This window comes from Dysidea avara, chromosome 8 (genome assembly GCF_963678975.1).
Source record: "Dysidea avara chromosome 8, odDysAvar1.4, whole genome shotgun sequence".
NCBI classification, from domain to species: Eukaryota; Metazoa; Porifera; class Demospongiae; order Dictyoceratida; family Dysideidae; genus Dysidea; species Dysidea avara.
The window spans coordinates 20,913,954-20,941,916 of NC_089279.1; the positions used below are offsets into that span (position 1 = coordinate 20,913,954).

The 27,963-nt window shown below is 37.7% G+C and overlaps 1 protein-coding gene across 2 annotated transcripts in view; it reads right to left on the reverse strand.

The window, feature by feature from the left end:
• LOC136265014 (protein FAN-like) overlaps positions 1–27,963 on the reverse strand; it is a 51,169-nt gene that overhangs the window by 11,963 nt on the left and 11,243 nt on the right. Inside the window, exons 9-31 of one of the 2 annotated variants that reach the window (XM_066059772.1) lie at positions 26,986–27,077; positions 26,732–26,803; positions 26,491–26,590; positions 21,075–21,168; positions 19,809–19,891; positions 19,673–19,752; positions 12,546–12,636; positions 12,232–12,347; positions 11,625–11,675; positions 11,309–11,378; positions 9,316–9,447; positions 8,421–8,463; positions 8,036–8,141; positions 7,792–7,982; positions 7,683–7,741; positions 7,516–7,583; positions 7,293–7,360; positions 5,294–5,417; positions 4,526–4,582; positions 4,082–4,105; positions 3,471–3,528; positions 3,295–3,348; positions 2,514–2,555 (exon numbers count right to left, since the gene is read on the reverse strand). In XM_066059772.1, the coding sequence (XP_065915844.1) occupies positions 2,514–2,555; positions 3,295–3,348; positions 3,471–3,528; positions 4,082–4,105; positions 4,526–4,582; positions 5,294–5,417; positions 7,293–7,360; positions 7,516–7,583; positions 7,683–7,741; positions 7,792–7,982; positions 8,036–8,141; positions 8,421–8,463; positions 9,316–9,447; positions 11,309–11,378; positions 11,625–11,675; positions 12,232–12,347; positions 12,546–12,636; positions 19,673–19,752; positions 19,809–19,891; positions 21,075–21,168; positions 26,491–26,590; positions 26,732–26,803; positions 26,986–27,077 (1,875 nt within the window). Of the gene's footprint in view, positions 1–2,513; positions 2,556–3,294; positions 3,349–3,470; positions 3,529–4,081; positions 4,106–4,525; positions 4,583–5,293; positions 5,418–7,292; positions 7,361–7,515; positions 7,584–7,682; positions 7,742–7,791; positions 7,986–8,035; positions 8,142–8,420; positions 8,464–9,315; positions 9,448–11,308; positions 11,379–11,624; positions 11,676–12,231; positions 12,348–12,545; positions 12,637–19,672; positions 19,753–19,808; positions 19,892–21,074; positions 21,169–26,490; positions 26,591–26,731; positions 26,804–26,985; positions 27,078–27,963 lie in introns of both variants that reach the window. The other variant, XM_066059771.1, reaches the window with a different exon arrangement.

The following is a 27,963-nucleotide window of genomic DNA, read 5'->3' on the forward strand; positions in this document are numbered from 1 at the left end:
ACCGATATTTAATAAACCAATATACAATGCTCCCAAATGCTTACAACGAATGCTAATGCGATTACAAAAGTACCACTTAAAGGTACAGTACCACCCAGGGAGCAAAATGTTCATAGCAGACATGCTCAGCAGAGCGTATCTCACTGACTCCAAACCCCAGTCAGAAGAAGAATTTCAATTATTTCAACTACAGCAGGAAAGTAAACTGTTTAGTGACATTGAGCAGCTACGTATATCAGAGCCAGTATCTTTGCATGCAGCAGACCATGCAAACTCTGATCAAACAGGCAACTTCTAAGGACTCAACAATGCAGATGCTAGCTGGTGTCATCCAACGAGGGTGGCCAGACACAAGAGAGGAAGTGTCGGTTGACATCAGGAGTTACTGGGGATTCAGGGACGAACTCACACTGCAAGATGGTCTGATTTTCAAAGGTACTAGAGTTGTCATTCCACAAGGTATGCAATCACAGATGCTAAAAAAGATCAACACCCATCAAGGACCAGAGGCATGCATAAGATGTGCCAAAGATGTAATTTTCTGGCCTGGAATGACTGCTGAGATACGCCATCTAGTCAGTCAATGCAGAGTGTGTAATGAGTTTTTACAGAAGCAACCTAAAGAACCACTGATGACATATAGGTGTACGAGATACCCTCTTATCCATGGCAGATGGCTGGACAAGACCTGTTTACAGTAGACAACCAAGACTACTTGATCACAGTTGATTTTTTCAGTGACTATTGGGAGATAGACTTGCTTCCTGACACTACAAGTGACACGGTAGTGATGCTTTCCAAATCTCAGTTTGCACGTTTTGGTATACCCGAGACAGTCCTCACCGACAATGGCCCACAATTCCGAGCAGAGACATATGCCAACTTTGCAAGAGAATGGGAGTTTACCCACATCACAAGTTCACCATACCATAGTCAAGCAAATGGGAAGGCAGAGTCAGCAGTAAAGATTGCTAAGAGACTGATTAAAAAGGCCAAGGGAGATAATCAAGATATGCACCTTGTCATCCTTAATTGGAGAAACACACCCTCAGAGGGAATCAACTCAAGCCCAGTTCAAAAGCTGCAGTCACGCCGAACCAGGACGTTGCTCCCAACCAGAAATGAGCTATTGCACCCAAAGGTAGTGACTAATGTTACATCAGACATAGAGTACCGCAGACAGAAAGCTAAGGCATATTATGACAAAGGTGCTCACCCATTGCCAACCTTAGAAGTGGGAGATACTGTTCGCATGCAGCCGCTTGATAAAGCTGGGTCCTGAAGTAAAGTGTCCATAGTAAAGAAAGCTGCTGAACATTCCTACTTAGTTAAAACAGATCAAGGTCATCTTCTGAGAAGAAACCGTAGATTTCTGAGGTCTACAGGAGAACTGCCAGATGTATCACCCAAGGCAATGACAAGTTCTGAAGCATCAGGTGCTGAGTTGCAGAGGACTGAGTCACACAATGAGTTCCAGACAACACAAAAAGTCCAGCTGCCACCAGAACAGACCAAGGAACCAGTAGAGATGCTGCCAACAGTGACAAATGCAGACCAAGAAAATTTATCTGCAGCAGAATCCCCAGCTAAGTCAACCAGATCAGGAAGGGTTATCAAGACACCAGCAAGATTCAAGGACTTTGCCAAACTATGAGTACAATAAGTAAGGTAACCAACCTTAGTGATTTAATGCACATGATTTTTAGAGTTGATTGTAGGGTTAAGTTGTTTTTTTGGTTTTTTTTTGCTATGTTTTCTTTCTGTGTATACATACGTATGTGTTTTCTTTGGGAGGGAGATATTAGGTATATGTGTGTGTAATGAGCCTGCGCATGCGTACTATGTGAATCAATTATGAATAACACCACCCTTAGCTACTGTACACCACTGCCCTATAGTATTGAAAGTTTTGGCATGACTTAAGCTTGCAAAATCAGCATGCAAAGCAGTTTGGTGAATTTATCACACAGCTTTATTTCAGAATTTGTTTGTCAACCTCATCCTTTGTCATTTACACATGTAGAAAATGCACCACTTTACATACGTAGTTCAGAGGTGATGCCAGTGCCATAAATTCTATATGGGCACAGTGAGTGCATTATAACTTATAATGGATTCATTGCAGTTTTACAGACCACAACAAGTGTATTAATACATACACCGACCTGTACCACAATCCAATATACACTGGCTGCAGTTTTGTACAATAACGTACAAGTGCTGGCAGCTACACTGTAAGACTGCTATGGCAACTTACCCAATAGGTGGAATACAGTACGATGGTACTGTACTGTATATTAGGGATCATGGAGGTTCGTACATTCTTACAAAAAATACTGACCAGAAACCAGCCTCACAAACACCTTTATGGCTACAGCACTGTGCCCATTGCATAACTACATCTATAATGAGTGATTGCCAATTTCAAATTGTTACCCTCATTTATCCACAAAATTACATCCCTTGAAGATTTGTATGTATACTATACATACAATGCACAACATTACTCATACCTTTGTTGAATGACACTTGATGAACAGTATGTGGAACATGATCTGGGTAAAACAATAATAACAACACAAAATTTGATAGACTACACGATTAGTACTGTGATACTTAATTGTATGGCTGTAAATGAAGTGTTGTAACTACTGAAGCATTCTTCACAATCTACATATCATTGTATTAATGATCATTCAAACAATACCTGCCTATAGTAAAGTATAGGGACCAAACCTTGCAGAATACAGTAGATACAGTATTCACTTAAAATGCATGCAACACTTTATTCCATAGCTTGAGCAGCTTAAAATACAACCTTAATCATAATAAGTAATAATGGTGAATTAGGCCATATTACAGCTTAGATGATCTCAACCACAGCAGATTAGGCAAGGAATGTGAAGTTGCATGTAAACCCAATTGGGCTTGTACTGAAAAGGTTACAGATTGGGTTTGACTATTGAAGTCTAAAATATGACAAGTACTGTACACTGTACACTGTACACTGTATACACGTACAGCAATGTAAATCTGTATAAACGACACAGCATGGTCAGACCGCTATTTCTTTTTCCCCTACCCAATGACAAAGAGAAAAAAAGTGGTCTGGCCACACGAGTTTAGCTGATGGCTACTACCACACAAGCTCATAGTAGCTGCCTTCACATAGTACCCGCACCGTTTTCCTTGCTAGTGGCCGTGGTTATTAACTGATTAAATACAGTTACCAAACCTAAATTATCTTTTCATCCAAGATCACAAAACATGTACATGTAAAATGGTTATCCTCACCTTCAAATTCACATACTCTCACAGCATCTTCAATGCTCCAAGCAGCAATATTACCTGTATGCATACAGGTGTATATAATGTGTTATTTTAATATAATCAATGGCGATTATGTTTTATATACCAACTTGTGTACATCACAATTTTTTTGCGATCAGGTACCTACATGTATAACATACCTTGGCTGGTTCCCACGGCAACAGTTCTACATTCAGTATCAATATCCAAGCAATGAATCTACAGTAAAATAGTGGAGAGTATTACATAGCGAGTGTACACATACAGCATTCAAGAAGAAGTATTAAATGTACACAAGCTACAGATGTACAGTACAGTATATCCCTAGGCCATATTCTAACAGTGCATACAGTAGTTCTAAAGCCAGACTGGAAAAAAAAAACAATTTGAAAGGTGCACATGTGACTTGTCTCGCCTGTTTTTCCTTGTGTGCTGGGCATGGAAAAAACCACTTGGTAACATTCATCACTATTTATCAACACTGCCTAAATTCTGGCAGAACCAATCAAAACAGTTGGTGCATAAAATGATGCAATAGCACTTGAGATAGCGAAACTATTGCTAAGGACACATGAAAATTCTTCCAGGGGAAAATGTCACGAAATTCTTGCTAACAACATACTGGTGAATGTCACCAGACCTTCTTTTTATGCCCACGCACTTAAAAATGGCTGTGAACACAAGACAAACGTGGTACTATGCATGTATAGAGGTTCACGTAACAACTAACGATAAAGTAATTAAATGATATACACTGTACTGAATTACTGACCTCATTTTCATAATCAAACTCAACCTATACAAAAACAATGAATTTTTATATACATACTGTACAAGCGTATACACACATAGGTTTAATAGATAATTTGCTAGTAGTGTATCACAAGTAACTACCGAACTACACAACATCAATTACACTAGCACATACAACGCCATATGTACAGTAACAATTGATGCCAGTTAAAATACTTGTACTCGTATGCTCAAAGCAATACGGTATACACACCAATTGGCAATGGAATTGCTATATATTCCATTATTCCACTAGAGATTTATGAGAAGGACAAAGCCATTAAACACAGGGAGTCAGAATCTTGTCACTAAAATCTTGCTGAATAATCCAGACACAATTGTGACTTGACCTTCAGCAACATGCAGTCCAAGGGAGCCACAACATGTGTATATACTGCATATTCTTCACAATGTATGCATGTACCTTCAGGATGGGCATGGCCATGCTCCCTCCTTGAACAGTTGAAGATATTTCCCATATCTACATAAATACACCAGTAATGTACAGTGTACAGGGCCTATATTTACTAAATAGTACTGTCAACTAAAAATACAGTGGATCTATTTCAGACACATTGGGACCATGTTGTAGTGTCCTGAATAAGTGTCCTTTTTTAAATCATGGTAATAATCGACCCAGTTCACTACATTTATGTCAGATTAGATTTTGATGTCATAAAGTGAGCAATTAAGTTTCACCAATTGCAATGTTGATATGATGGTTTAAACACAGGGGTGTAACCCGTGTAATGTTAAGACGAAAATTATCCTAAAGTAGGTTTGTGAACTCTGTAGATTCCAGTCGTGTAGAAAGTTTAATTGTTGGCCTACAAATTGATATGGTCTACTGTGGCAATGTTCTAACAGTGTCGGTTTTGAGAAATTAGTTGCCTTGTTGTCAGTTTCATGAGTGGAACCTTCCAGTAAGCTACTGGCAATTTTTGTGAATCGAGGATAAATTTTCAACTGAAATCCGGCTAGGAAGGCTGTGAAACAAGTAGAGAAAGAGTACTAAATGCTTTGCTGTTGATATCTGTAAGTACATAACAGTTTCGTTGCCAGAACAGTTATTAATTAAACGTCATGTGTTTTCCGTATATAAATATATATTTTTAGTGGCTTATGTACCTTAAAGGGCAAATTAAAGTATATAACCATATACAGCACATTCATTTAGCAAGTACGTACACACCTTTACTGTGCAATCCAATGATCCAGTAACTAAGATGTTCTTCTTCCAACAGATACACGTCACAGAATTATCATGAGCATAATTTGTATTGACTATTGTTCCATAATCAACTGAATATGCATAGCTATTGCAAAAATGTACAAAACATCACTGGACTTTATTCACCAATCACAAAACCATTTTGAGTTATGTACTATAACAGTACTTTACTATTTCTTCTGCAGCTGTACATGTATTTGGGTGGTACATGTACAAGTATAAAGAAAAATTAGAAATTTTATATTCGAGTAGGAAGCATACAAATCAAAAACAATGAACAAGGTAAGTCATCTACACCTGCAACTATACTACATGTAGTAGGAATTTTAATTCCTAGTTTAGTCATATACGTACATGTTCATGTACAGGGTATAGCCACATTACCATTGAACGAAGTAGGGATTAAATGTCTAGTAGTATAACTGCACTTGTTTCATTGCTTTTATTCCCATGATCCCTACTCTAGTATAAAAAATCTTTTACATTTGTTTGTGTATTTTTGTAGAATAAAGACTGCCAGCCAGATGGAGTGACTTAACGTGTGCCCTGTAAATCAATTATTGTGTATGGCCATTCCACTTCATTTTCAGATTTGTTCCGGTCATTATACAGTACTACAAATGAAAGACAGTATGAGAAGAGTCTATACAATTAATCCAGTCACTATGAAAATTACATATGATTCTTGTGACAGTCAGCTGGCATTAAGCCATTAGGCATTACCACAAATCAACATCTACATGGCAGAGAAAGAAATGGGACACAAAGGAGGACAAAGGTAAGTCAATGATGCATGCACTGTAGCTGCTGCAGTTGGCGAAAAGGCACGTCTCAAGCTGAAGTAATGTTGAACAGTGAAGAAATTAAGCCTGTATAGTTGGCTGAAGGCATCAGTTAGTTAAGTCTGGTTTCCATAGAGCTGCAAACCGCCTGTGATTATTACTGGGGTCTTGACAGGGGCATTACATGTTCAGTTGGAAACATACCTTGAGGGCATTGCAACAACTGTGCCACAACCACCGTAAAAGTTGTGAGAGGTTCAACCTTCCCGACTCTTCCAGAATTGCAAGCAGGACAATTTGTTAGTGGAAACAAACACCACAGGCAAAAGCTGACAATGTTCAACATGAAGAAGCCAAGCTTGATACCTACAAGTATACCACACTTCGTAGAGTGTCACTAAAACACTTGTAATGTGCTATGTTGTAACAAATTAAGGTGTACCTTTGCTGCCAGGGTTGTTTCCAAAGATTGCCAAACTTATAAAATATGGAAAAATGTAGACGTGTAGCAAACTACTCAGTTACAGTCGCAGGCTACCATAGATACAGGCAATGACGTAGGAAGTTTGCAGCTATATGGAAATTTGCAGCTATATGGAAACCAGCTTTTAGTTAGTCAGTTAGTAGAAAATTCAGAAATCTTTAAAATTTTTACAGAAACTTTTTGGACGGTCTGAAGGCAGTTTTAGGCTTGGCTATGTCTAACCAACACTGCTAAGTTGTTATGAAGGAAAAGTGAGGCTGGTTTTGGGTAATATTTTTGGGCAAGAAAGTATTTTAATTAACCTAGTCCAGTCCAGTAACTGTGGACCACCACATTAAAAAGAGCTGTCTGACTGTCTACACTTCTGATGGAATCCAACAATTTTCTTGTCAGCTGATGCATGTGTTAAAGCGAGTAGTGTTCACCATCTAAGATTTATTCTGCTTGTAATGAAGATTCTAACTGTTCTGTTATGAGTACTACAGGGTGTATATAGAAAGTGTGCACCTGTTTGTTAATTAAATTCCTGAACTTTCACTTTAAATACCCTGTACCTTGCATCATAGAATATGTACTGTAGAAATTATGGGTTAATTCCATGCAACATAGCCCTACACGAAGGCAGGTACCAATGTGGTAACAAACACATGCATAGTATACACATACGTACAAATAAATGGCAACATGTACATACACGTTGTTATCCCAAGAACCAACAACAGCAACTGAACCATCAGTATTGATATCAAGGGACGACAATGGCTACATAATAAACATGGATGTTATTTGTACATACAACATGTGTACACAGAGTATAACACGAAACAGAAACCCTCAGTGTACAAAAATCAAGTCCAATTGGTACACAATTAAAAACAAATCTTGTACGTACTCACTCAACAAATTTGCATACTTACAACTTTAGAAATATTTGCACTTCTCTTTTGCACCTTATCAACAATTGAGTAGATCTTTAAGGAATGGTCTAAAAAATTGGAAAGCAAAAATATGAGCAAATACAACAAAATAAGTAATGAAATCACAAGAGTGTGTAATTAATAATGAAACAACAAACAGTACGAACCTTGCGATGTGGAAAATACAGTTTTTCCATTGGGTGAGAATTTTATTGAAGTAACTGCCCTACAATTGTTGTACATGTATAAATTATGAAACACATCATGTACACTTACTCTTTATGTAGTTTATAACAGTGGTGTTGTACCACATCAACAAACTTGTACCATGATGATGAAGGGCTACTACTTGTAGCAGGAGCAGCTGCTGTGGGATCTGATGGGCTGTTTGACTGTTCAATCTGACATTGTTCAATAACGTCATGGATTAACTGTCCCTCACAAGCAGTTGTTGGATTGAGTTCACTCTGCTGGTTAAAGACACAGTCAAATTATTGTAATAAATGTGTGATGCGTATACTTTGACATGTTTTGGAGGATGTGGTGTAGTGAAAAGTTGATCTGGAATTTGACCAAATTCTCTGATTTGCTGTTCAAGTGCAGCATATCGTTCAGGATCAGTAATCCTAGTAGTTATCAATAATGATACAATTGTCAATGCATGAATGATACCATACAGTACGACATCCAAGCTAGGTGTACATGTAGCATATACATTGTAGTAATGTGTAAATGCACAGTTTTTGGAAACCATGCATTTCTTCATACCGGCTATGGAAAGTGTATGTCTTAACATGTACTGTATGTCTCATAATGGTCATAAAACAGACAGCCTTAGATGCTAAATTTAAAATATATAACAAATAAGCTCAAATCTAGTTCACAAGTTTTAGTACTGTACTCACTTATCTAAGTCTACTGTTCCTTCATATGCTAAGTAATAAAACACTACAGAATGAGACAATTACGATAACATATTTAAAATAAAAATTATTGTTATACAAAATGTACATTATGTAAGTAGTATAGCACATAATTTTACTGTACAATATGTAAGTACTGTATGCATGTATGTACGATTATGGCTGGATATACTTGTACTGTATGAATGGTTGTGCTCGAAGGATTTAGTAACACACACACACACGCGCGCGCACACACATACGCAAGCACGCACACACACAAACACACTGATCCGTTAATTTGGCAGTTGCATCATATGTACATTACTTGTGTTGCTATCTCAGTTGCTATATTATAGATTATATTTACATTGTACAGTACATGCCAGTTTTGGTCTGAGCCAAAAATTTTAACCGATACACTGAGTCACACTAGATCAATTGGTGCACTCAACCATTCATCCCTTACTGTAGCTTCAACATACAACTGTAATTATAGCAGTTGTCAAAAGTACACCCAAAACAGGAACACAAAATATGCGAATTTACATCTGGACAAAGGTTTTAAGCTGTACCAATGCATGGCACAAACCATTTCGAAATGTTTCAATGCTACTAGTTTTTACTGTATACCTAAAAGACTTACACACTACGATTTTGTTGTGCTGCCAGATTAATGTTGTGCACTTGGAATGAATAGTACACTCTTTGATTCCTCATAAGCTTTGCAAAGTTGGCTAACCATACTATTAAACTTCACCAACTGAAAGCCAATTCTGCAAAACTACGTGGAGTGTGTAAATAAAATGTACGCATTATATTGAGTTCACAAACAGACTTTCAAATTTCATAACTATGCATTTTCTGTATATGTAGTTACACCATATATTCACAATACCATTATCAGCCTTCACAGCTTCCCTCCCTCTTTGTTTATATCCAAATATGAGATCAATCCAGTGATGGAGATGACTAGACACATAATCACATTCCAGTGCTTCTTGACATTTAGAGGTGAAGTCTTCAGGATCTAAAACATGTTAAATAATTGTGTGGTAGTATGTTACACATCTACTGTAGACATGCATGGGTACGCACATACGTAGCTTAAAAAGTGTTTGCAATTCTCAGGTCTAGATAATGTGATCATACAAGTATATCATTTGTGTTAAATGATATAGTTGAGGTACACAAGTATTACAATTCTATTACTCAACTACGTACCATTGCTACAAAACTATCCCTCAAAGAAAGTCAAGCTTCGGGATGAGAAAAGATTCATGAGGAATGCAATACATTAGTGCTACACTGCACTGTTGTAGCTTATACTCTGTGCCACCATACACTCCTCTTTGCTAGTGTTGCATTTGCATTGCTGATGATACACTTCCCCTGGAATTCCTCTAGCCTACTTTGAATGGAGTATTCGCATTATACAGGTGTGTGTGTATTTGTGAAATATATATGTAATGCAAATGGAACAACTACTAAATGCAATGGGACTACTACTTGTGGTGTGTATGACACCCATGCATCAGCCAAACGATTATGCTTTGTCATAATGTATATGCACTTATGCACCACTCTGCGTGGGAAGTTCAAAGGCCTCGCCAGTGCCATAATTTGTATATGGCACTCTTGCATACCGCAGCAAGTGCATCATAACTTATAACGCACTGGTTGCGGTTTTGCAGACTGCAATGAGTGCATTATACGTTATAATGCACCGACCGTAGTGCAATATACAGATATTGCACTGGCCGCGGTTTTGTGCAGCAATGCACAAGTGCCGGCAGCCAAGACCGCTACAACGACACCTCACTTATAGCCTGATATGTAAAGGTCGATTGTGGGCCATAACATCACCAATACGTATAATGTTTACCAAGCAGCCAATGGCGATCGAAAAAGCCAATGCGGTGGCCACAACTCTAGTCTACATATATATAACGTACTTATACACCTTACTAGTCTGGTGCCATCTTAGCCCAGATTAAACTGTAGTCCACTTTGACAATGACTCAATAAAACTATTATATTCTAAATAATACTCACTTTTACGTTTGATTGTGGTAACCAGTTTTTGTCATGCACCAGATTCGAGTTTAGCTAGTGTGAATAGTAAGAATTAGACTAGTATCGTTTAGTAGTTAGGTTTTGCTTACTTAAACCGTCTATTAGCTGCTTTTTTTTCGCTCGAGAGAATCACTATGGCGATTAGTCTGGTGCTTAGCCTATATGGCGATTGAGTGATCATGCTGGCATGCTGAGCACTACATGATGAGAGTCGAACAGCGAATGCAGGTTAGTGATACAACCCATAGCATACTAGCTTTCAATATCTCAGGTGGCTGCAGTACTATAGAGGGAACGTCATCGCAACGTTCAGCTTGGTTACCCACAATCGATGTTAGAAACCTGGCCTTTATAATTAAGTGTTACAGCTGTCTTGTGAGACTCTCCCCACCTATTAGGTGAGTGGTACATAACAGTTATGCAATGTGCACTCGTGCTCTGCCTGTATAAACGCACTTGCCTTCAGGCCTGACGGCCCTCAGGCTCGTGCGTTTATATCAGGCAGAGCACTGATGCCCGTTGTATAACTATATAATATTGGTCTCAGTAAGTATACCACTCAGCCTAAAACTCTTTGAAACAAAAATTCACAATATAAAGTTATAATTACAGTATATTATGGCACTCAATATAACAAATAAAACTGTACCATATATCTTTGAACTGGTGGATACCATAGCCCTATACGTCCAAACAATTTTTCCAAGTATTGCCAGGGTAATACACTAGTTATGCAATGACTGGCACCTTTGAACTCCCACACAAAAGGGTATATATATAGTACAGTTACTACAGTAGATGCATACATTACTTACTTGAAGCCCAAGGTGGCAAAATTACATCATCTATCTTTTCACCATCACTACGTATACCAAAATCAATACCCTACATGTACAAGTATACAAATAATGTCTACATTGTTACAGTTCTATTGAAATATTTTCTAATTTAACAATTCTATCATATATACATAAGCAGTGCACACTGAGGCATAAATAGTATATGTACGTGTACAGGTAAATGCGTGACTGAATGTACAGGGGGTGTATGCTATGGTACGCATACAGCTGTAACTATACAGTGCATTTATACAAATAAATAATTCTATAAAATAAAGCAAGAACTGCTTACCTTTTTGTTTAACAGAAAATCTCCAGGAGGTTGATAAAACTCTGGAATACTCTATAAAATAGAGAACAAATAGTGAATGCATGGGGTGTATATACATCAGGGTTGAAACCAGGTCTGGTCATCTAATTCTCTGAGACTTTTTGGTCACAATTTGTTTGGAGTCTCATGTGTGACAATGAATTGCCCGCCAACCAGTTGTTACGGGAGACTAATGCACTTTGTACCTACTGTACTTGCTGACACTACAGGCTGCTACTTTCCTTACCATTGTATCAAGATTTTGAACAGTAAAAAAATTAAGAAAGTTTGATCATGCCAGATGGCAATCTAAGTTTACATGCTCATGAGGTTTCAGAGCAGGTCACTAACTGGCAATCTTAAAGAAGAATGCAACAAGCTGTAGTATAGACCTCCAGAGAATGGCACTTACAGATTTGATAATTAAATATAAGCGTCTTAATGGAGTAATGTTTTTGATCTTAAGCACCAGCCCCAAGAACAGAAACAGAGGATATTGTTAGCAATTACTCAAACTGTAAGAAATGTCTGTAGGCCAGTAACACTGAGGTTTCAACCCTGTGTTTATTGTGATATGTTGTCAGCTAACTTCTTTTAGATCAACATTATCATTAAGGACATTCTGCCATGTTTGTGCAACACTATGAAACAGCCGATTAGCATGATCAAATCTCCCACTTTGTAAGCACAGCAAATACTCAGGAACTACAGTGTGAAATAAACACAATACAGCTATAGCCAACAACACATATTTCTTTATCAGTTTGTGTCTTCAGTGTATGTAGACCTTCTGTATTAAAATTATTGGTACATGTAATTGATGTCTGGGTACTACAAAGATTATGCACATATAGCACATCCATGTACAGTAATACATAACTACACATCCACATACATACTCACCTAATCGTACTAAATAGAAGAGGACATATCCAGGCGCTGAGTAATGAGATCCATATAAAAAAGGATTATCTGTCATGGTAGCGTATCTTTCCTATATGAACAACACAAAAGTTACTGTACAAAGTGAAATATGCGTGCACATACTGTAGATCAGTTTCTTTCCTACCAATGGATAATACTAGCTTGTGCTGAATTCGGGTAGGTACATGTATGTATGTATATGATACTTGCCACTACCTGAACAATAGGAACTTACACTTGTGTGTATGTCTTCACTTGATGAGCAAATTGCCTTTAAGCCATCTTATTAGTATAATAAACCAGTGACTATTCAGCACTTACAGGTATTTTTGTTCTAGCATCTACATACAGCACAACCTCCATTATCAGGACCTCACTTATCTGGATTCTTTATGGTACAGTTTCAGAGATACTGTACAGACTTTTCAGACTTACGTATGGACCACCCCTAGTCCCAAGCGATTTGGATAACTGAGGTTCCACTGTACTGTATAGTACAGTGGTGGCCAAAAACTTCCTGTTGTGTCTGTGTTGCGTTCTTTAAGCGGTGTCCGTGTTGCGTTCTTTAAGCGGTGTCTGTGTTGCGTTCTTTAAGCGGTGTCTGTGTTGCGTTCTTTAAGCGGTGTCTGTGTTGCGTTCTTTAAGCGGTGTCTGTGTTGCGTTCTTTAAGCGGTGTCTGTGTTGCGTTCTTTAAGCGGTGCAATTGCGTTCCATTTGTGTTGTGATTTTGATGCATTTTTAGGCTTAGTATTGAAGGAGGCTTGGCATTTACCAATAAATTGATGAAGCACAGGATTCAACAGGGTGTTTGTCTATTAGTCCGGTAGTCAAATGCAAAAAAAGTCATGTACCCGGAAAAAAATGGTATAAAAGAAGTTTTGGTATCATTCTGTGTGAAATTTAATGGAGAATAACATATTCAAAATCCCAAAAAATCCATTTTGGGGAATTTTTTTTACTGTTGTTTAAAGGTTTGCATGTAATTTCTGTAAGAAACGGTTGACAGCTGGTGTTTAATAGAACAGTAATCACCAGCTACAGCTTACTTGTTGAGTTGATATTTGAGGAAAAATGGATCACAAGCACAGTGCTATGGTTGTGCATATGCATTAGTTTGGAATTGGCAACTATGGCAAGTCTAAGTGATAGCTGGTGAAAATAAGTTTGTACATGTACATGCAGTGCATAAAGGACCCTCCGTGTAAAGTACACTCTACATTTAACCTACTTATGAAGGACAGTTTCTGAAGTTCCTGTGATCCTCTATGATTACAATTTTACCTCTAAAAAGGAATAATAGTAAAATTTCAATCCTCTTGCTTCCTCCAACAACTTCATCTCTTATATTTTGTCTTAAAGAAACATGACAATATCAAATCTCATGTATATGGCCAGCACATTTGTGAGGTTGAACGTGCCACTTTTAGATGCACCCATCACAATTAGCTCATGAAGCTATTATCTTTTATAAGCCTTTGGTTTTTCTTTTGTCCACTAAGTGAGGGATGAGTGTTTGGTAGTTTTAGGTTTGCTTCATGGTTGCATGTCTGGGATTTTCATTGCTTTGATCAGTTATCCACTGTATTTGTAGGGCATGTTCTTCTATTGGTGTATACACTAGGGCTCCACTGTTAATGGATTTAGTGAGTACGGAGTCCCTTGTCTTAGTAATGTTTGGGTGTTGTCTTTTTGATGGTCCTTATGAATATTTTAATATTGGTATCATGATTATGGTAAATTTTATATTGATACATCTGTATAATCACGTACATTCCCACTGGAAAACTGAACAAAGTATATTGTAATAACTGTACATGGCAGATGACATAAATGATTTTAATTCAAAATGGCTGACACAAAGTTTGTCAACAGTAGTGTGAGTACCTCTCCGACACTGGATGTCTCAAGGTAAATACCCACCCATGCCGCTAAGTGCACGTCTTTTAAATGTGTTACTGTAAATGCGTTATCAGCTTCATCTCCCAGGAACCATAGTAAGGGATTTGACTATTATACAATCAGATTTCCTATGCACATTGCATCATTTGCCATCATATCCCCATGCACTCATATACTTGGGCTACTGTAGGGGCATTGTTTGAATACAGTAGAACACGATAACGATATAATCACTATGACCATAATATATACATAGGCTCAGAAGCCATGGCTAGCTACTATCACCCTCTATTATTCTTGTAAGGGGAGAGGAGGATAATAATATTGATAAGTACATTAATATACAGATATTCATTTCCTGTTATGAATAAGTGAATGATTGCATTAAACTCTAGCCTGTGTGAGATGCATTCATAAAAAATGTAGTTAGGTATGAAACCATAAGCACCGATCTTGTTATAGCTACACAGTGATCAAAATATTCATCATGCTTTTTTTGTCATTTTCAAATAAAACTGCAGAGCAAGGGTGTGTAATATTTCTTAAGATCAGAGTATGTAAGTGAGACTCAGTACATCTTCAATATCAAATGACCAGAATGATTTATGGCAAAAGATGGCACCATAGGACCTGTGATTTAAATCAGTCTTTAGAAAGGCAAACTGTGAGCAATATAAAGGATGAAGGCACATACTGTAGCATCAAACCCTTTAAAAGGAGTACTGCAGTTTTAAAAGTGTTTTCTTAATCCTGATACTGATAACAACACAGCTGTCGTAAAGAAAGATGCAGGTAATTAGCTTTTGCTATGTAGTTTAAAAGCTGATGGCACCAGGGAAGGCTGAGATACATATACTCTGAATAACCAAACACCTGTACTACATCTCAGCATGCACTGATCTCAGAGATCCAATTAAGGTTTGTGAAACCAAAATTTCTATGATTCAACTAATGCACAGTTCAAGTAATCAGGAGGATGTGAGATTAGGAGCTAACATCAGTAGCGTGCAGCAGTGCAGAAGGCATGTAATCAAAACTAACTGTTTTTACATAGCTCTTTAAGTAAAACAGAATGCATTGAGCTAGCAGTAGCTTCTTATCATTGAATGGGAGGCGGAGGCATAAACTGTCTAACTTACACATACATAACATGTTAGCTTGCAGGATTACCTATATATGTAATGTGCAGCTTTTCTTTGTTGCTCGTATAGTGAAGGAGAACTGTGCACAATGCTATCATTTTGAAAAACAGCTTTCCGATTATCACTATACTAAGAAGTCTTAGCTAATGCTTTCCCTGTAACTTTGCAGAATAAAATCAACCATGAATTACAGTATGTCTTTTAGCATCTTATAGACAGGCACTAGGCCAGTTGTTTCCAAATGAAAAGGTGCAAGAAAGCTTGTAACTGATAGGTGACTACCTATATCTAGTGTAAATGCCAGCAGCAGAATGAGGCATCCCATTGAGTAAAACTATTAGCCGGCCACACCATGTCCACATCAGTTTGCTAGTTAAAAGATCAGAATTTTCTTTAGCTGCTTTTGCATAGGAGCCAGATGCTTCAGTAGTATCCTTAGCCACCTATCCAGCTGCAGCAGCCACCCCATGGGCAGCACAGGAAGCAGAGAAGGAAATTATATGCAGACTGAGTAGTACTGCAGACTGAGTAGTACTGCAGACTGAGTAGTACTGCAGACTGAGTAGTACTGCAGACTGAGTAGTACTGCAGACAGAGACACCAAAATAGGCAGGATAGCCATCTTGATAATCAGGATCAAATATAACTCCTGCATTCTATAGGTAGCTACTGTAAAATTAGGTTTACACTAACATGTAGGATTCTTGCAGGTTTGGTCACAATTTGTCAACACAATTACTACAGATCATTTGTGAACAAGTCTCTGCTATTGAACTCAGTGTTTAGAGTAATAGCTTTTAAGAGGAGGTCATTTCATTCCACTAGTTGTGGAATCTTTTGGGGTAAGGACACCTTTTGCACCATCAATTCTTAGACCCATTACTGATCGTAGTTCCATCCAAAGTGGCTAGGAGAAACTTACATCAAAAACTTTCAGTGTGTTCATGCTGAACAAACAATGCCAGGATTATTTTTATGATATCGGGCTCACAAGGTTTGGATGATGACTTCTCCTTTTCCCCATAATTGTACTCACGTTGTTATAGTCATATCATAGTTGTTATACTGTACGTGTAGCTATAGTTTATAGTCACAATTTGTAGTTTCATGTGTAATCATGTAAAATAGCCGCGGTTTCCCCCTTATTTATGAACGCAATGCCATTGGGTGAAATATTTTGAAATGTTTTGAGCGCTTTTTTCTCAATGAAGGAAGGTGCTAATAGCAAAAACCTTGATAGCATCGTGATCCCCAAAGCAATAGGAGTTTGTAAATCTTTGTTTCATGTCTGTACCCCCAAGAAGACAAAAAGTATGAGCATTAGTCTGCCTTGTGTTGAACAAGCGGATCACCATAGTTTTGTTCTCACATTGCCAATTTTGCCTGGTGATGGTTGTAGGAAGGGCCTGGAAGACAAAACGTACCCAGCAATGGATTCACCGGTTCATGGAGAATCTGATGATGCCAGTTGCATCTTGGTAGAGGACTGCAATCGTAAGTTATGACCATTAATTAAGTGCCTGTAGTTTATATTCTTTATTGTCACTGTACAAATTGATTTTAGTTCTATTATTACCACTTTGTAGCACTGTCACTTCAAAAGTGCTTGGCTTCTATAGCTGAAACTTCAGTTTACCATTCCTTGGCTATCTAAAGAAAATGGAAATACAAAAAAATGAACTAGTACTGACATGTGGGGTTCTTGCAGATCCAGTCACGATTGTTAGCAGCTGCTTGTTCTTTGTATATACTGATTGAAAACACCTGGAAATTTTAAACTGATATAAAACAAATTCCCCAAGGGGGATTTTTTGGGACTTTGGATATGTTGTTCTACGAGAAAAGAGCTTTAAAATGATACCAAACTTTCTTTTATACCATTTTTTTCCGGGTTACAAGTTTTATCTATCGGACTATATATACCCAGTTAGCAATCACTCGTGTATCTGTAAATTACAGACTCGTTGAGAGCATTTATGGTGACCAGCCAGGAAAATCTTTATAAAAGTTACTGAGCAATAGATGTTTAGCTGGACAGAAAACTATCACACACACTCACATTATGAAATTATTTGTATGGTCTATTTATCGAAAATTTAATATAAGTGATTGGTGCCCTGGTGACTGAGCTTCAAAGTCTACAAGGCTGCTGAGTTAATCATCAAGTACTGCTCAGGATATCCATAAGGGCTGCCATGCGTTATAAACAGATAACCAGTGAAAGCATAAGTTCAAGCCCAAGCTGCCAAGTCACCACATGGGTGAGGCCATGGGGGTTAAACAGTGAGTTTAGACTACTACAAATTACTGAAATCAGCAGATTTGTTTTGTAAAGTGTTGTGCTGAGCCGCTACTCAGCTATGTAAAAAAGCATCTTCATGTTAATATAACAAGTACACAGAAAAATTTGGAATTTTTCAACTAGAGTAGGGACCATAGCACATCGATAAAAAGTACTGAACAAGCTGGAGTAGTGCACGATATTAAATTACAGTAAAACAATAAGAAGTGTTATATCCCTACTGTGCTCAAGGCACTTCTTATTGCTTTACTGTGATTTAATATCGTGCACTACTCCAGCTTGTTTCAGTACTCTTTATCGACGTGCTATGGTCCCTACTCTAGTTGAAAATTCCCAAATTTTTCTCTTTGTTAATTTTTTTTGTAAATATTATTATTATGACTGGTGAACCCATGCATACCACATCTGAAATGGCGTCATGTGCCCAGCTATATTAATTATCGTCTGAAAAGTGAAGTATCCATTACGCTTCGTTGTCAGCTATGTTCAACCCGTTACACAGCATTTCGAATCAAGAACTGTTCAAAAAGCATTTCTACAATCCACACATACCGAAAGAAATAAATGGTGCCACGCACCCCAGTTATATCAATTATCATCTGAAAAATGAAGCATCCATTACGCTTCGTTGTCGGCTATGTTCAACCCGTTATACTGCAGTACGAATCAAGAACTATTCGAAAAGCACTTCTGCAATCAAAACAGCCACTAATAAAAATACGGATGATTTCCGTTACAAAGGGAAGCTACCACATGCTATCGCCAAATCGACAATTTTCGCTGTCAGCAAAGATGGATGGGACACAAAGGAGGACACTGGTAAGTCCATGAAGAATGCATTGTATGTACTGCGGTATGTCAAAAGGCACCTGTCGGGCCAAAGTGACGTCAGACAGAGAAAAAATCAAGCCCGCAGTCTTAGCCATTATTGAGTTACGCTTGTCTGAAGGAATCAGTTAGTCAGGCAGTCAGTCAGTAGAAAATTCTGTTAAATAAAGTGTTTTTAAAATTTCGTAGCAACTTGTTGAAAGCGTTTCAGATCGATCTGAAAGCTTGTTTGGGCTTAGTTTTACCTGCCTCATCGTCGTCAGGAAAAATTGCGGCTGGTTTTTAGGTGATGTTATGTTGTGGGCCACGCCTACTCCTTTGTAGTCCCTACTATACAGTAACTATTGTACTGTATGATACAGTACATTACATGTAAGAATGAAGAATTTTGTATTTAGCCAGTAGGTTAGCCAGTAGGTTAGCCAGTAGGTTAGCCAGTAGGTTAGCCAGCTAGCCATAATTCTTTTTCACTTCACTGCTGCTGGCAATTTTAAACACCATGCACTTGTTATTAGGCAGATTATAGAGCTAACTGATAACAATCTCTTCGACTATTAACTAAACCATATAGATAGGGCTGCTATTATATACAGCTACTGCAAGCCTACATTGTACTGTTATAGTTTGAGGGAGGTTTGTTCCACCATATGCTCCTTTTTCCAGTGATGCCTTTGCATTCTCTAAGCGCAGCGTTAGGATTGCATAACACAGGTGCAAACACAACGGGAACTTTTATTCGGCTACTACTGTTAAGTGTATAAGAAGATTTTATAACTTTTTAACAGCTTACTGCACTATATGTATGCACACCCAAAATAAGGTTTGGTCCATGTGTGAACATGGGCAATACACATACTGTACATACAGTTCACTCACAAAGATATACATCACAAATGTAGATACTATACTTGACAATACAAATAATCAATTCACACCTTAAAATAAGCTAATCGTTTTTCTGTAAGAGCTCCAATAGGTTTAGTTAAGTCTCTAAATGTTTTAGGGTTGGTGAGATCTGTGGTATACTCACATGTACAGGTTGTCACTACATACTGTACGACTCTACTATACCTAAGATATCACTGGTATAATCACTGATCACCCATGGAAACACTGGATACTGTGTCAGATCACTAAATGTACGACTTCCTTGGCTACAAGAGAGCACAATATAACAGGATAGACTACATTTATCAACCTTTTCACACATACGTAAAATTAAAATTCACACTTTGAACAGTGGACAAATAATACAATGGCAAAGTTTGCTGACTCTTCTTGTAATTCTATTTATACTAGGGCTGGGACGAAGTTTCAATTGGTTCGTGGGTTTGAAGGTTAAGTAAACTTCGAATTATGAAAATATCCTTCAAAGTTCTCATAGTCTAAGAAAGAATTACAGTACAAATACACCTTTTTGTCTTTATTACAGCTGCTTGTTCATCTCTTCGAGAGTACCACACCCACTTTTAAAACATCGCTGCTACCATAAGTTATAGCCTTAAAACTAGGGCTGGGGGATAGTATGTGCATATTGGAATATCGGGATAGTGTCACTATCGGTATCGCCTAAATGTACAGGTATGTCGCTTGAAAATTTACTATTGGACAGTAATTAACAAGTAAAATACGGAGAAATATCTGCAAAATACTTTAAAATAATAACTTTTTGGAACAAGAATCAGTCTAAAAGGCTGTTTAATATCTTATGCAAAATACATGCATGGGTACATCCCTCCTTACAACTCTCTTTGAAGACAACTAGTAGGAAATAGGTGAATTATCACTATCGTTTTACTATCGTCTATCATGAACAGTGTCTTGATATCGTTCGGACAGTGAAAATTTCAGTATCGCTCAGCCCTACTTAAAACACCTTATAAAGTGATAGATATATCAGGAAAACATCCTTTTAGCCACTAGTTAGTGTTTAACCATGCATGATTGCAGTATAACGGACACGTCCATTTGCAATCGATTGATCTCGTCATTCAGTATTGCTGCTATGTACTTTCCAAATGTGCTTACAAACTCATTAAATAGAATCAGAAAGATAAAATTTTAGAAGGATGCTAGTAAATACAAGAAAACCTGTAACTTGAAAGCTAACACCGAAGCTTTGAATGTTTGAGAATTTTATTAGCGAATATTCGAAGGCAAATTTCAATATTCGTCCCAGCCCTAATTTATACGGGCTACAGAAGTTGAGCTAATAGCACCTTAACAAAAAAAATTAACTTAACAATACAAACTTGTATAACGTACAGTATATGCAGTATACAGTACATTAGAAAACAATAATAGTATGGTTAAATTGATAAATGTGTATTTACATACTTGTTAAGATATAGTAGATAGTCATAATTGGAAACATCCCCACGTTGCCACCTCTCTGTCATCTCACTCAATGGGACGTCCTCAAGTTTAATATCTACAATGGGTGGTAAAATTAAAATTATTTGAGAATATATTGCAAGCTAGATATTAACTGCAAGCATAAAACATGATCACTGCAATCAGTACACTTTGCATAAATGCATACAGTACAGCCAAGAGTTCATAATATATATATCTAATCCAAAACAGCCAAGCTGTAAAAAAAGTGTGCGGCCCTCAGAAAGGCTATGGTGAAAAAAGATGTGAAATCCAAGGTGGCGGCCAAGAAATGGCTGTGATGGTAGGTTAATGGTAAAAATTTTAATAATGACAATTCAGGTAAATTTTGTGAAGCGGCACAAAAATTCACCTGAATTGTCGTTATTAAAATTTTTACCATTAACCTACCATCACAGCCATTTCTTGGCCGCCACCTTGGATTTCACATCTTTTTTCACCATAGCCTTTCTGAGGGCCGCACACTTTTTTTACAGCTTGGCTGTTTTGGATTAGATTTCATTTCTTTTTGTATTTGTATACCCCAAAGCCGGCCTATGGCCAGCTTTGGGACTTTTTTAACCTATGTTTTTTTTCTTTACTACAGGAAGAAGAAAATATGAAGTAGATGTACTTTAAATATTTTATCAGTAAATGTACAAATTATATATATAATACATATGTGACTGGATTTGTGAAAAGGGGCCTTCCACACACAATTTGCCAACTTTGACAATTGATAACTTCAGATTGGAAAGAGCTATTGCCTTGAAATTTGGACAGTGGTGATTTCTTTGCAGCTGAACTCTCTACATGATGGTTTCTTTGTAGCTGAACTCTCTACAAGGTAATTTCTTCTAGCTGATCTCTCTACTGGGAGATTTGTTTGTAGCTGAACTATCTACAAGGTAACTTCTTCTAGCTGATCTCTCTACAGGGTGATTTGTTTGTAGCTGAACTATCTACAAGGTAACTTCTTCTAGCTGATCTCTCTACAGGTGATTTGTTTGCAGCTGAGCTCTTTACAGAATGGTTTCTTTGTAGCTGAACTCTCTAAAAGGTAACTTCTTCTAACTGATCTTTCTACAGGGCAATTTGTTTGTGGCAGAATTTTATACAGGGTGATTTCTTTGCAGCTGAACTCTCTACATGGTGGTTTCTTTGTAGCTGAACTCTCTACAAGGTATATAACTTCTTCTAGCTGATCTCTCTACAGGGTGATTTGTTTGTAGCTGAACGATCTACAAGGTAACTTCTTCTAGCTGATCTCTCTATAGGTGATTTGTTTGCAGCTGAGCTCTTTACAGAATGGTTTCTTTGTAGCTGAACTCTCTAAAAGGTAACTTCTTCTAACTGATCTTTCTACAGGGCAATTTGTTTGTGGCAGAATTTTATACAGGGTGATTTCTTTGCAGCTGAACTCTCTACATGGTGGTTTCTTTGTAGCTGAACTCTCTACAAGGTATATAACTTCTTCTGGCTGATCTCTCTACAGGGTGATTTGTTTGTAGCTGAACGATCTACAAGGTAACTTCTTCTAGCTGATCTCTCTACAGGGTGATTTGTTTGTAGCTGAACGATCTACAAGGTAACTTCTTCTAGCTGATCTCTCTGCAGGGTGGTTTCTTTGTAGCTGAACTCTCTAAAAGGTATCTTCTTCTAACTGATCTTTCTACAGGGCAATTTGTTTGTGGCTGCTTTTTCTACAGGGTGATTTCTTTGCAGCTGAACTCTCTACATGGTGGTTTCTTTGTAGCTGAACTCTCTACAAAGTAATTTCTTCTAGCTGATCTCTCTACAGGGTGATTTGTTTGTAGCTGAATTCTGTACAGGTGATTTGTTTCTTTGTAGCTGAACTCTCTATAAGGTAACTTCTTCTAACTGATCTTTCTACAGGGCAATTTCTTCGTGGCAGAATTTTATACAGGGTGATTTCTTTGCAGCTGAACTCTCTACATGGTGGTTTCTTTGTAGCTGAACTCTCTACAAGGTAACTTCTTCTAGCTGATCTCTCTACAGGGTGATTTTGTTTGTAGCTGAATTCTGTACAGGTGATTTGTTTGCAGCTGAGCTCTTTACAGAATGGTTTCTTTGTAGCTGACTTCTCTACAAGGTAATTTCTTCTAGCTGATCTCTCTACAGGGAGATCTGTTTGTAGCTGAACTATCTACAAGGTAACTTCTTCTAACTGATCTTTCTACAGGGCAATTTGTTTGTGGCAGAATTTTATACAGGGTGGTTTCTTTGCTGCTGAACTCTCTACATGGTGGTTTCTTTGTAGCTGAACTCTCTACAAAGTAATTTCTTCTAGCTGATCTCTCTACAGGGTGATTTGTTTGTAGCTGAACTCTCTACAAGGTAACTTCTTCTAGCTGATCTCTCTACAGTGTGATTTGTTTGTAGCTGAACGATCTACAAGGTAACTTCTTCTAGCTGATCTCTCTACAGGGTGATTTGTTTGTAGCTGAATTCTGTACAGGTGATTTGTTTGCAGCTGAGCTCTTTACAGAATGGTTTCTTTGTAGCTGAACTCTCTAAAAGGTAACTTCTTCTAACTGATCTTTCTACAGGGCAATTTGTTTGTGGCTGAATTTTCTACAGGGTGATTTCTTTTCAGCTGAACTCTCTACTTGGTGGTTTCTTTGTAGCTGAACTATGTACAAGGTAATTTCTTCTAGCTGATCTCTCTACAGGGTGATTTGTTTGTAGCTGAATTCTGTACAGGTGATTTGTTTGCAGCTGAGCTCTAAACAGAATGGTTTCTTTGTAGCTGAACTCTCTACAAGGTAACTTTTCTAGCTGATGTCTCTACAAGGTGACTAGTTTGTAGCTGAACTCTCTACATGGTGGTTCCTTTGTAACTGAACTTTCTACAAGGTGACTTCTTCTAGCTGATCTTTCTACAGGGTGATTTGTTTGTAGCTGAACTCTCTACAAGGTAACTTATTCTAGCTGATCTCTCTACAGGGAGATTTGTTTGTAGCTGAACTCTCTACAGGTAATTTGTTTGAAACTGAACTTTCTAAATGATGGTTTCTTTGTAGCTGAACTCTCTACAAGTTAACTTCTTCTAGCTGATCTCTCTACAGGGAGATTTGTTTGTAGCTGAACTCTCTACAGGTGATTTGTTTGAAACTGAACTCTCTAAATGATGGTTTCTTTGTAGCTGAACTCTCTCAAGGTAACTTCTTCTAGCTGATGTCTTTACAGGGTCACTAGTTTGTAGCTGAATTCTCTACATGGTGGTTTCTTTGTAACTGAACTCTCTACAAAGTAACTTTTTCTAGCTCATCTTTCTACAGGGTGATTTATTTGTAACTGAATTCTGTACAGGTGATTTGTTTGCAGCTGAGCTCTTTAAAGAATGGTTTCTTTGTAGCTGAACTCTCTACAAAGTAACTTCTTCTAGCTGATGTCTCTACAAGGTCACTAGTTTGTAGCTGAGCTCTCTACATGGTGGTTTCTTTGTAACTGAACTCTCTACAAGGTGACCTCTTCTAGCTGATCTTTCTACAGGGAGATTTGTTTGTAGCTGAACTCTCTACATGATGGTTTCTTTGTAGCTGAACTCTCTGCAAGGTAACTTCTTCTATTGATCTCTGCACAGGGCGATTTGTTTGTAGCTGAACTCTCTACATGGTGGTTTCTTTGTAGCTGAACTCTACAAGGTGATTTTTTCTAGCTGAACTATCTCTTTCCACAGTTGCATGAACTCCCTACAAGGTAACTTCTTCTAGCTGATCTTTCTACAGGGTGACTTGTGTGTAGCTGATCTCTATACAGGTTTCTTATTTCTAGCTGATCTCTTGAATTCTCTTCAGGGTGACTGCTCTATTAGGATGACTGCTCTATTAGAGTATCTCGATCTTGCACTTGCTGCACCAAGTTGGATTTCGTGTTATAACTCCGTGGCTTTAAGTCTGATTCTTCTACACCATTGATGAGCCTTTCTAAGATGATTACTCCATCTGTACAGCGATTTTCAAAGCATTACCCCAAGCGGGTTATCTGGTAGGCGTGGCAAGCAGTCGTTTTTTTTTATTAGCTAATCTCGATTGCATAATTGTTACACACTGTTGGTTTTTTTGTTGTATCTTCCTGTTTTTTAGCTCGATTTCTTTCAAACCACAAAAGGTTTGAGGTTCAATAGTTAACCTATTCACCCACCGATTTTCAGCTTCTTCCCATACGCGGTTTACCCTGTAGGCGTGACAACATATTGGTGTTATTTTTTGTGAATAATCGCTCATAACTCTTTGCCTGTTTATCGTATTCCAGCCAAAGTTGGTACCAAGATGCGCCCTTATATCCCCCTTCCGTGTGCCAAATTTCAAGGCAATCGGATATGGCGTTCGAGTTTTATAGCAATTTTTGTAAGTGTGCGACAAGAAAAAGAAAAATAAGAAGAAAAAAAAACGAAGAAACTGAGCCAATTTTTGAAGTCGCATATCTCGGGAACGCGCGAAGCGATTTCGCTCAAATTTGGAATGTGGAGTGCTGCAGTTGGGGGGCATGTCCACAGCAAAAATCGTCTTGTTTCATCAAGGAAGCACAGAGCTACGGAGGTGCGAAAATTGCGTTTTCTTTCTTCCTGTCAATATACTCACGGGTGTTATGCGCCGGCTTCTTGGGCCGCACGACACACTACCGTGTGTCTTGATATTTATGTATTATATTATGAACTCTTGGTACAGCCCTATTATTACTGTACTGAGAACATTTAGCCAATAAATACATGTAACCATGACTGTATAATAGCCTATTGAAAAAAAACAGCCCAAATATTTTTAAACAATTGCATGTCAGCATAAAAGTGACTGTTTTCAATATTTTGTTAACTGATATGTGTTCTGTTAGAGTAAGTATTAAACAGAAGCATAGGCATAGGGAGGCAAGAGCCCCAACCACTTTAAAATCTTATGATCAAGATACTCTGCCATGTAAGCATTTTTCACTCAATACCAAACTGAATTAAAAAATTGTAAAAAAAATTCTGTGACAGTATGTAAGAATTGCAAGCTATATTAATTTTTACACAGGTAAACTTTGCTCTGAGGTGGTTTCATTTCAGTAGTCTGAAATACATGTACTGTACAGGTGTACTCACTACAGACATTATAAACCACCTTCCCTTTGGGTTTTTAATGACTGAAAAACAGCGTTGCATGACTTGTAGGCTACCAGAGATAGTATATCCCTTTGACTTGAAAGGAGGCATGTCCATGAGAAAACATGATAGACAGATTGAAAGACAGTTTCCTGAACATATGAACACTTTATACTGTAATTGAACTGGCATATAGCTGTTCAAATAATAAAGATCCCTCAGTATTACATTTTACAATACACATCTAATGCATACACTGTACGGTAAGAGTACCTGGTTGAATCAAGATTAACTCAATAAGAGAATCCCTTGCGAGTTCTGAGTGAAAGGCTAAAAATATATGACTGCCTGACTTGGTAAAAATTTCAACTCCCTATTAAGTAACAGAATACAAGCAGTTAATGCACACAATAAAACAAAGTGGTACATACAAGATATACATACGTACCATACACCATATAAAAATAGTAAATATTAATCTATGGATATGTACAACACACAGTATTGTACATACCACATGTTTTAATAAGTATCTTCGTTTTGACAATTGTGTCATATCAGATAATCTAATTTTAATCACAGGCTCCTATAAAATATACACATACAGTATATTTGTATATTTGTATACTTGCCATAGCTATACAGTACTTTACTGCATTATCAACACAGTATAGTGTTAGGAGACATATTGTACATGAATACATTAAATACGTAGTACTACCGTTGTAATTCAACTCCAACATCACAAACATGCACACACATACTAACTGGTTCGACATTGTTGTATGGCTGAAAATACAGTCTTGATGAAGTGAGCATGATCCTACCAGGATTACACACTAATGGTGCAATTCTCTCTCCTAAAACATCAATAACCGAATTACACCCTGTAGTTCTACCCAAATGTAATTAAGCATATACTACATAAAACTGAAATTCACACATACATGTAGGTATAGGGCTGGGACAAATGTTACGAATATTCAAATGTTTGCTTGACTCCTTACTATTTGTATGCCTAAATCACCATTGTTTTGAGCATTTGTTTTCCTGTACAGTAGGTCTGTTTTGTTTATCCAACTGATGAATTTAGCCAACTATGAGATTTCAATACTTGATTTCAATCCCCACTTTTACACTGGTTTTGTTTGAACTGTTATGATGGCTTATGCCACCACAACATCAGTTGCATGGCACGACAAGGAGAGGTGGGCTGGCACGGGCTGGCCCCGAGTTGGCTCGGGATAGCGTACAGTGTGAACGTATTTCAAGCTGGCCAACTCAGGTTAACAATATAACCTCCTGTTGGCCACACAGCAAGTATATTCTATGTTCTAAAACTGTTCAAAATGGCTACAATGTACCGTAGTTCTAGTAGACTTTGTGACAATTACACTCGAATGATGCGTTAATAATCTGAGCATCCGCTAGCTTAAACATGGTGTCTCTAACATTGTACGGCTTATTTCAGCTGGTTCTACGCTTCCTAGCTACAATTCTAGTGTCTTTTTATTAAGCGCCTAAATAATCAAAAGCTCGTGCGCTTGTCTTAGCTAATCATTATTCGGCGCTCGCACTATCGAGCTCGTGTCAGATGCAGTAGTGTGAACAAGTGCCAACCTTAGTTCAATAACCTGAGTTGAAAACACTCTGGCTAACCCGGGATAGTGTGAATGGGGTGCTAAGTGTATTTCACCATTTAACTGCATATTGTGCATTTCATGCTCTAAAACCATTCTGAGCACA